The 10,021-nt window shown below is 42.5% G+C and overlaps 2 protein-coding genes across 4 annotated transcripts; one reads left to right on the plus strand and one right to left on the minus strand.

The window, feature by feature from the left end:
- The first annotated feature begins 558 nt into the window (after positions 1-558).
- Positions 559-9,295, plus strand: LOC138067967 (14 kDa phosphohistidine phosphatase-like). 3 transcript variants are annotated; one of them, XR_011142425.1, is made up of 6 exons: positions 652-881; positions 1,334-1,458; positions 3,713-3,861; positions 5,977-6,140; positions 8,585-8,643; positions 9,098-9,295. XR_011142425.1 is itself a non-coding variant. In XM_068951888.1 (3 exons), the coding sequence occupies exons 1-3, from the start codon at positions 752-754 to the stop codon at positions 3,803-3,805; spliced, it is 348 nt and encodes a 115-aa protein (XP_068807989.1). In that variant the 5' UTR covers positions 559-751; the 3' UTR covers positions 3,806-3,896. The 3 variants fall into 3 exon arrangements, 1 of the variants encoding a protein (XP_068807989.1); XR_011142426.1 differs by lacking the exons at positions 5,977-6,140; positions 8,585-8,643; positions 9,098-9,295 and adding exons at positions 4,218-4,391; positions 4,498-4,886; XM_068951888.1 differs by lacking the exons at positions 5,977-6,140; positions 8,585-8,643; positions 9,098-9,295 and having other exon boundaries at positions 559-881; positions 3,713-3,896.
- METTL18 (methyltransferase 18, RPL3 N3(tau)-histidine) lies at positions 7,738-9,981 on the minus strand. The gene is made up of 2 exons (XM_068951885.1): positions 9,895-9,981; positions 7,738-9,544 (listed from the first exon to the last, which is right to left on the minus strand). The coding sequence occupies exon 2, from the start codon at positions 9,353-9,355 to the stop codon at positions 8,294-8,296; it is 1,062 nt and encodes a 353-aa protein (XP_068807986.1). The 5' UTR covers positions 9,356-9,544; positions 9,895-9,981; the 3' UTR covers positions 7,738-8,293.
- Positions 9,982-10,021: the final 40 nt, after the last annotated feature.

The raw sequence follows: 10,021 nt of genomic DNA on the forward strand, positions 1-10,021 counted from the left end.
TGCCTGAAAGAAGTCAGAATTTTTAGCTGGGTGTTTAAAACCCTTTGGGGTGTTTGCTTTTCATAGGGTCCATTCAAATGCAATCTAAAGTTGTCAGCCCTCGCAGCAATATCACCAAGTGTTAGGACACACAACCCTCCTGTTTTGTGCATGTAGAAGTGCTCAGATAAGCACGAATGTTGAATAGTCAAGGAAATTAGCTTGGGTGGAGTGCAAGTTCCCCTCTCCGTGGCCCTCTCCGCCCGCAGCATTAAACACCTTGCTCCTACAGCGCAACCGTGGCAGCGGGGCTGTCCTAGTGCTCCGCTCCTGGGGTCGGGGACCCGCAGGAACAGTAGCTAAGGAATAATTAAGCGCCAGCCACGCAGTTCTGCGAAGCGTTGAAAAGGGGCTCCCTAAGGCCTCGAGAGGCAAATTAAACGAGTAACAAGCATGTTCACGGTGGGTTTTTTACTGCCTGCGAGGAGAGAGTGCTAGGGCTGACTCAAGCCCTCCGCCCGCCGGAGGCGGAGGTGTGGGGCGGGTGGGAAGGAGAACCTCTGCCTCGCCTCAGGGGGAACCGTTGGGAAGCGACACCAACGGCCGCCTGCGGCCCCGCCCCCGCCAGGCGCGAGCCGCCGGGACGGCGCGCGCCCTCGGCCAATCGGCGGGAAGGGCACGAGCCGCCCCGCCCCCGGCGCGCGGCGGTAGCGGCACGGTGTGGGCGCCGCGTCTGGCCTCGTTCGCCCGCTGGCGGCCCCGAGGCGCCGCCATGGCGGCGGTGCCGGAGGTGGAGATCGACGCCGACGGCACGTTCAAGTACATCCTGGTGCGCCTGCAGCGCCCGGGCGGCGAGGAGCGGCGGCACATCGTCCGCGGCACTAAGGCGGCCGAGTTCCACAGTGGGTGACCGGCGGCGGCGGGGAGCGAGGCCCCACCCCGGGGGAGGGCGGGAGGCCGCGTCCGCGGGCTGCGCTTCCCCCCCCTCCACCCCCCACCCCGCCGGGGCCCGAGCGACGCCGAGGCGCAGGCGGCGGGGAGCTCCTGCAGCCCCTCGCTGTACCGCGCGAGTTGGAAAGCAGCTCAGCCCGTCTCTGTCAGCTGTCACCCGCCCCCCCCCCCGCCCCAGGCCTGCTAAACCTTGCTTTGCCGCGTGAGATGTGTGAACAGGAGGAAAAAAAAAAAAGTGGAATAGACTGCCTTAATTATAGCTTTCGTGTCTCTCTCTCAACCTCCCTTTAGCTTGTAAAGTGAGGGGATGAAACCGGGAGGAAAATGGGTAGTTTACGACAAGAGCTCTAGAGCTTTTGATCCTTGGCGCGTGTTGTAACGGCTGGCTCTTCTCCTTGTGCAGATCACATATTTGAAAAAGTAAACCCTGAAATGGAAAAGCTGGGCTTTGAGTGCAAGTGCCTCGGAGGAGGAAAAATTGATCATAATAGCAAAGACAAGAAAATTAGGGTGTTTGGACTTTCTACAGTAAGTGGAGCCCTTGTATTCCTTCGAATCTTCTCGTTTGTGATGTTCAGGGGTTTTTGGTTCATGCTATGATGACTTTCAGCACTTTCAATCACATTGTAGACACTAACTGGAAAACTTGCCTAGCTGACAGCTGAGATAAAACAAAACAAAACACTATTTTTAAGGGAAGGAGGTTAAAGCAGAAAGAGTAGATGACTTAATGCTGCACGTTAGTTATAATTGAGGCTAGAAATAGAAGTTATCAACTCTGGATGCAGAATCTTTTAGTCTTAGTGCCAGAGCAGGAGTAGCCAATACGTAGCCACACTGATCCAGCTGCAGCGTTATCTTTATTTGACCACAAAACGTTGAGTGGTCGTTGATCAACAAAATTGTGAACGTAGTTATGTGTATGTGCTGGGTGAAAAGAGCAGACCCAGTTTAGATGCAGTGGATTTTTAGTAAATAAGATGCAACTTCACACACGTGCATCTTGTGGGAATAAAAGTAACTTCCAGCAGGATAGAAACTAGACTGTTTTCTGTTACCTGTTACTGTTCAGTGTAAGTTCGGTTTCTTTATAAGAGATTCGGTAAGTGGTAATTAGGGGAATATGCTGTAATCTTTGTGGAGTTAATCTTGATGCATAGCTGCTTCTATAGTAATGCTGTGAGTAAAGATTCTAGGCTTCTGATGTGGACAAGAACAGAATAGTTCTGTCAAGTTAAATGAAATTATTAGAGAAGGTAATGGTTAGTTACTTCAAATTTGCTTCCCTTAGCTTCATGAAGATTGAAGGTTGGACCCTGAACATCTTAAGCGTTTTTAAATATTAGTGCTATTTTTATTCCAAGCTTACTCTTCCCGCCTGGTATCATATGAAAGAAGCAGCTCTTTAGGGCTCATAGGGAGTGGGAAGGGAATAGGAAGTGTATAATGCTTACTCTGCTGAAGTCTCGTAATGGCACGTGCCCATTGTAACTGCATTTCATCAGTGGTACTAATTCATTGTTAGTTATGTTATGTATGTTGGTATATTGTGATGCTTTTTGTTGTTTGGAAATTTGTTACATGCTTGAAAAACAACACCAGCTTGGTGCTTTATGAAAACCAAAGATGTAGACAGACTTTTAAAATAAACATTCCTGGCATTTGTAAGGCTGGGTGGGGTCTTCAAAGTAGTTCCCAAGGCAAGAGTGAGCTCTAGATCTGTTGATTTACGACTGAAAGTATAAACCTGCTGCGTTTCTGACATAGCTGTATTTCCTGGTATATCTGAAAACTCTGTACCTATTTTTCTTTTTATAACGCACCAGCAATTTTAGCCTGTGTAGTTTAACTACCAGTTTACTTACGCTGTTCCTCCTGGCACAAAGCCAATGATGCTTAAGAGTTTGTGTTTTGTCTGATGATGCAGTCTTAAGCTCTCTTATCAGGCTTCCAACTGAAATGTTTCACACTAGATTTTACTGGAAAAAAGGCACCAGCCTGTTAATCACAGGTGCTTGTCTGCACGCTTCACTGTCGTGCAGTAAAGTACTTTTGACAGGGAAAAACTTATTTGCACTTCTGAAATGAGAAATCAAGACAATAAGTTCAGTCATGTAAGACACTAAGGTAGATAAGGCAAAGGTACCTTCCATCACAACTGTCCTAAGATTCAGTGAAAGTAAAAGTGACTTGTGATTTAAATGAGGGTTAAAAATCAGATGGGTCAATTAACCTACTTTAGTTTGGCGTTGCAGTGGCTTTCAGATTATCTGTTGCCAGCTAAAGGAAGACGGCAACTGAATAAAACACAAGTGTGATTTCTTTGGCCAGAATAGTTCTCACATGTGCATGCATATGGCTTCTTGTTCCTTTTCCTCCAGCTGAGCCAGATTAGATGTATGCCCATACATGAAACTGGATCGGTGCCATCTCTGTGGTTTAGAAAAACATTCAATAAAAGTGGTGGCTGAGGGACTGGGAACATCTTAAAGCAAAGTTTCTGATGCGGAAGTCACAACATGAAGCTGCGTCCTCTATTTCTTGAGATTGTTTGACCCTATCTTATGTATTTTCTACAAATCGGAGGAGAAATGGGAGAGGGCAATAAAAAATAAAACCTAATAATGCAAGAGTAACTCTGTAGAACCTGTATTTCTGATTTGTATGTGAACTACTGGAAGTAGTAGACCATATAATCGGATAGTTTGTATTGGCAAGAGCTTGATAGTTCTATGGACTTACTTTTTGTATTCTTCTCATAAATGCTTGTTCTTTCTTGCAGGGCTATGGTAAAGCAGATCACTCAGTGACTGTAGAAATACTGAAGAAAGTGTATACAGATTATGAAATTACATGGTCAGATGACAAGAAATAAATTGACTGCTTAAGAAATCTGAACTTGGACCAGAAGTTCAGCACTGGAAACTTTCTGTGAGCTGTACTTCTATAAATAAAATGGAATGCGAGTCTTCTGTGTGTATGTTCTCATAAATCTGGAGTAATTGGTCTCTAATTTATATTACTGCTGGTAATCACCAGATTATCTCTTATTTTTCAGATCATTTCTTTGTGAAGAATCTGCAGTTCTAAGCCTTTTTCCTGCTACTTTTTGACATTCCATCTAGTTAGACTCCCTTGTCATCTTTCTTCCACTTTCTGCTTTCATCTGATCCTGTCTCACTCATATCCTGGGATATTTTGCCATCAAATTAAGTGCCGTAGGACCAAAACTGTTGCCGTGATTTCTTTTTGAATTTGATTTTTTTTAAATTTTCTTTACTGTTTAGTCTTCTCATCTTTATCTCATCCACGTTTACAAAAATTGGGAGGTTTGACTCCGTTCATCATCTAAATCTTCCGTTTCCTCAGTGGTTTTGAAAAGTCGGTATTTGTGTTCCAGATCAAAATAGTGATCATGAATCTTTGCCTAGTCTTTACAACAGGATCAATAAAACAGACTGGTAGGTGATGTTGTCTAATTCTGACAATACTTATTTCATTCTCATTCCTCTGGACTTCTTTCATTCCGCATGAGTTAAGTTTGTTATGCTTTTTTCTTTTTTCCAGGGCTGCACTGATCTTCCTCAGGCAGGGTCTAAATTATCTTATTGCACCTGCTTCCTTCTGTTGTGGCAGAATATTGCCCTTCATTTGCTGTGAAGTTGCTTGCTACAATTTTCTTGTTTCATGACAATCTTCTCTTGAATGCTGTTCCATATTTCAAGGCAGTACCTTTTGTTCTTAGGCTTACATTGTTAACTTGCAGTCTTTAAGAGGTATTTGTCTATAAATCCTAATTATTTGCTGTGATTCCTAATACACTTACCTTTCAGTCTCCGGTAGTATCTAGCAGCTTTTTCTTTTCAAAATGTGTGTAATTGACAGTACAAAAAGTGTGGAATTTGAGTGGCTTTAGTCCACTTTCTATCATAAAAAATCTTGCTGTTACTGCCTCACTGCGCTGATTAGTCATTGTCACCTTTACGTATATTTCTTTTGATTTTTTTTTTTAATCACTGATGCCTTGAATACGTTGATTGCTGGTTTGATTCTTCTTAAGGTTTTGATATCAGAACATGATTGTATGCCAATGTACCTAGTGACCAAGAATAGCAGGCAAGTCAATAACTTGCAAATTGCACACTTTCCGTGGAACTACAGTTTTCTAATTTCCTTGTGGGTGTTTTTCCCATAAGCTTTAGTGAAATAACTGTAACAGATGCCATTTAGCTGGTGCCAGTATACACAACTGATTTCTTTTTTTAATGGCCTCATTTCCCATAACTGGCAAATAGTCTTTGAAGGAAAGTCATCAGTTAAGGATAGTGCCTGTTAAAATAAACAAGCTCTTCAGTTTAGTTTCCTGAGACATTTGATGACTTGTTTTAATGTTTCTCTCCATAGTACTTACGGGAAAGACATAATTTAGACTGGATTTCTTATTGTAATGACACTCCCAAGAAGTATGGGGATGGAAGAGGGAGAGAAAAGGGGAGATGACTTAGACAATGAGTAGATAAATTGAATTGTCAGCTGACTTCTATGTTTCCTCATACAAGACATTGGGCCTCGTGTAATGGGTTTGTCATGTCATCCGAAAGAGACTTTGAGGCACCTCTCAGTTCTGTTTTTAGTAGTGTGATGTCATTCAGGAGAAATGCAATTAAGATATGAAAGTATTACAAGTGGGTAAGTGAAAGATTGTTATTCCAGATTATTATGCTTCCAGAAAAGAAGCAGAAACTAGTCACTAGGGTTGGGATGATTTGGCAAGTAGAGAAAGCTTTAATGTTGGTTGCAGAAAAGGGAGACCAGTACTTATCTTTAAATATAAACAGAACAGCGAGCCTATAAAACGAATTATTGAATTCTGCTTCCTCTGTGTATATCCACGGGCTTCTAAAAATTGAATAGAACTCAACTGCACTTAGGGAAATCCCAGTGCTAGTTTTGCTGAATTCCCATGACAAAAACATCCTGCATTGATTATCTTTAGTTCTAAAACGGGAACTTAATTGTACTGCGTTGGGTTTTCATGTTTTGCAGGTGTTGTGTCGTCACTGCATGATTGTGGCTCTGGCAGCCTTCACTTGAAAGTCCTAAAAAAATCTGATTCTGTATTCAAATGAACACTCAGCTATGTTTGTCAAGCAATCTAAGAATAAAATGAGGATGCTGAGCAAAAGAATGGGCATATGAAACCCAAGACGGTGAGTTTGATAGTGGAATATTCTCAAGAGGAAGCATAATATAAGATTGTAAGTGCCTTTTTTATTTACTTCATCAAGGAATACTGAGATTCTTGTTCTTTACCATATTCACTATCATCATAGTGGTCAGCATTTCTTACTACTTTGGTGCAATCCTCTGAAACAGCACTAGACTTAGCAGGGTCTAGAACAAGCTATTCAGTCACTACATGCAAGCAATGATTTGTCTCCGGACAGTTTGAAAATGGCAAACGGTGGTCACTTTGTTTCCAAGTTCCCAGTTTTGAAAAAAAGAACTGTTAATAGTGCTTCAAAGACCTGCAAAAGCTAAAACTTTCCATTGTTCTCCAGTCTGCAGTTAATATATGTCAACCTCCGATAAGGTGGCAGTCGTCAGTTGGTTTCAAGGTTGATGCAAGAGTTCCAAAGCACAGCTACAGCCAGGCTGACTGGCTTTTTCCCCTCTCTTATAAAAGAGCAACTTCAGTAGTTTCTGAAACATCCATTTAAAATAGCCCACTTGGATTTGTTTTTGAAACAACAGTAGTTAAGGCTCTTCTGTGAAGTATGGAAAATCCTCTTTGATTCCATTTTAATGGCAGCTGGTTGACTTTCAGGGACTTGAATGACTGGAACTTACTTTACATAGTAGTAACAGTGACTTAGGTTGCTGTTTTAATTAGCTTCTTTCCACCTCCTCAGATTGTTGTCATTTCTCCCATAGGTTTATTAAGTATCCTTTTATCCAGATTTACTGTAGGGGCTGACTATCTACTATTGCGAGGGTACACCAGTGCATTATTGCTGCAGTGAAGTGGTGCATGCTGATAAGTGATAGCTTTGATGTACCTGGTAGACTCGTTAAGTAGCTTTTTGACTATAGCTTTTCGTCTTATAGTTAAGACAAAACATACAATGGATTTCTTATGAATTGTGATACCAAGCACGGAGAACCAGGTCTTGTAGCTTTTGATTTTGTTTGCATTTTTTGGATAGGGCAATTTGTGCAGTAACACAGTCTCGTCTCACTGTCACGATCTTCAGCCTGGAGCACAGAGGAATGACTTGTACACAAGCTTTTTTGAAAGCTTGCTGCTCTGCCAAACTGCTTAAGACTAGAGAGTTATAGTGTTCAGCAGTACCCCCAGAAGCACTACTGTCTGGAGTTACAATATTGCAAAAAAGCAAGTTCTGAAAATGGGTCATTGCATACATGCAGTTACTATGTGGAAAGATCTTGTCAAAAAAGAATTACACCACTCTAGGCCTCTCCTATAATAGTCCAGTTTATCTCCTTTCCCGTTTGCAACCTAAAGCTCAGCTTTCTGTCATCCTCCCATTTCCTGGAGTGTGTTTTGTGGGATTTTTCTTGTTTGCTTTAAATAACTTCTCTTGTGTACAATCTTATAAACTCTGTTACTAAAACAGAAGGAAATCTGTTTTATTGGTTTCTGAGAGCACTAAGGCTTCCCCCCATCAGTAACTTACTGAGTTTTTGTTAGTGATGATATGAATGTGAAAACATGAAAATTCACAAACAGTATTAAATATACTGTGGTACAGTTTTTCTAATGCTTGAATAAGTCACTTACCCATTATATATGGAAAAACTATAATTTGTGAGATTTGGTTACCAGAATGCAGTCCACGTGATAAATACAATCACATCCCCCTCTGGTGGCAAAACAGCAGAGCACGCAGGTATGCAATTGATTCTGAAATTTGTTGCTGCAGTTGAATCATACCCGATTTCGGAGCCTAAGCCTTGAAAACTACTTTCGGCGCTATATTAGGATGCTAAATCACCTCCTTCAAGCTGCACTCAGCAGCCACTTCTGCACTTTGGCACTGCCAAAGAATGTGAGAGGGGGATTGGGGCCAGTGACTCGCTTTGTTTTCAAATATCTATATAAATGACAATTAAAATTTGCCTAAATAAATACTGGTATAAGCAGTACTCCTTTTTTTTTGTGCAAAAGCAGAATGAGAACAGTCCTTCACTTCCAGTCACACATCAGAATTTATCAAACAGTTCAGTCTCTAGTAAAGTGCATCAACTTGTCAATTTAGAATAATCTCAACGAAGAAAGCAAAGAGGTGATTCAAACATCGTGTCTTTATTAAGATATTTTTCAAGCACCAATGGCTGAATTTTAACTGGAATTTTTAAAGGCCATTTCAATAATAAACCGCTTCAGTCCTTTATCGATTATTTTAACTGTATTGGTCCTGAACACATTCCTCTCCTCAATGAATTTCTCAAAGAGGTGCACACCGCCACCAACCCCAAAATAATGTGCTTTGCTTGCCAAATACACATGGCCTTTTTTATCCAACAACTGAGACAGTGTATCATGTAAAGCACTGTAGTAATCAGGGTTATAGATGGTCTCAGATGTGAGAATGAGATCATACTTTGAAAAGGGTTTGTTGCTGTTTAACAGGAGCTGGCTGACTTCAGACCATTCTCCAGAAAAAAATCTGCATTTGGTGAGCAGATCAGGTAAGCGCTTTGTTTTCTTGAACTTCTTTGAAGGAGGCTTACTTGTTTTTCTGTCATCTCCACAGCCAGTCCCATTGCCATCATCTATACAGTTAGCCACTGTGTTAGGCAAGGTTATTTCGTCAATCACTGTGCTGTTGTAGTCCTGAAAATGGACTTTTTCAGCTTTTCCCCTCAATGCAACTATACCCAGCAGTCCAGCCCCACACCCAAGATCCAGCACCGTCTTGTTGGTAAACTGCATTTCAGTCTCAGAAAAGTAATCTATGAGATCAAAGGTGCATTCCCAGATTTTCAGCCCTCCCTCATAGACTCCTGGGATGAGATCAGAGTGAGACGAAACGCTTTTAGACACGATGTCTTCTCCGCGGGAGCCATCCAAAAGCGTCATTTCCACTACAGACATATTGACGTGATATAGGCCTGATACCATTTCCACAACTTTATTTTCCAGTACTTTGTTGATGTCTTCAGGAATATCGTGTTCTTTGGCAGCTTTGAGGCGGAACGGTTTCTTTGACGGTGTCTCACCTTGGGGCTTATCAGTAGCCAGCCTTGGGCTGCAGCCTGCTGCAGGACCAGCAGCTTGCCTGCTTCCTTCTGTGGATTCCTGCCTGTGCTCTGGAGAGCCCAGCTGTGACTCTATCTTATCGTGAGTGTCTGGTGCATAGTTTTCATTTTCTTCAATAGAAAAATTAAATCGAAATGCCATTTTCAGGAAAAACAGGCAAAAAAAAAAAAAGTCAGCTCAGTTTATTACAACCAGAAACACTCATCTAATAGCAGTAATCATACAAAATGTTGTTATATTTTTTTATAAAGGATGTTTTTATGTAGTTATGCAGTGGTGTTTTTCTGGTAGAATGCCATCTGCTTTACCAATACATCAGGTAAATTATTTCTGGAAAAGAGAGTAAATGGTAATTTAATGATACATGAAACTCTTACTAAATATTAGCAAAAGCATTGTCTAACGGTAGCACCCCGATTTTTATTAAAAAAAATAAAAACTTATAACAGATTTAATAAATTTCTGGAAAAACAGCAAGCGGGCAGCAGCGCTTGATGTGGCCACATCCAATAATTTTGGGCCCAGCCCTCGTAGATGCAGGCAAACGAGTGCAGCTTAAGGGCTGGGATTTCGGGTCCAGCCGTCTGAGAAACGTGTAATTTCCCCCCGCCACGACCCCCGCTCTCCTTTGGCCCCGCCGCGCTCCTCTCCCCGCTGCCCCCGCCCCGCTCTCGCCCTACCGGCCCCGAGCGGCCGCCACCGCCGTCCCGCTCTCCCACGTGGGCCGCTTGCCCGCTTCCTCCTTGTTATGCGCATGCGCGCCCGCGGGGGGAAAAAAGGGGGCGGGGCGGCTGCGGCGGCAGCCGC

This window comes from Struthio camelus, chromosome 8 (assembly GCF_040807025.1).
Source record: "Struthio camelus isolate bStrCam1 chromosome 8, bStrCam1.hap1, whole genome shotgun sequence".
NCBI lineage: Eukaryota > Metazoa > Chordata > Aves > Struthioniformes > Struthionidae > Struthio > Struthio camelus.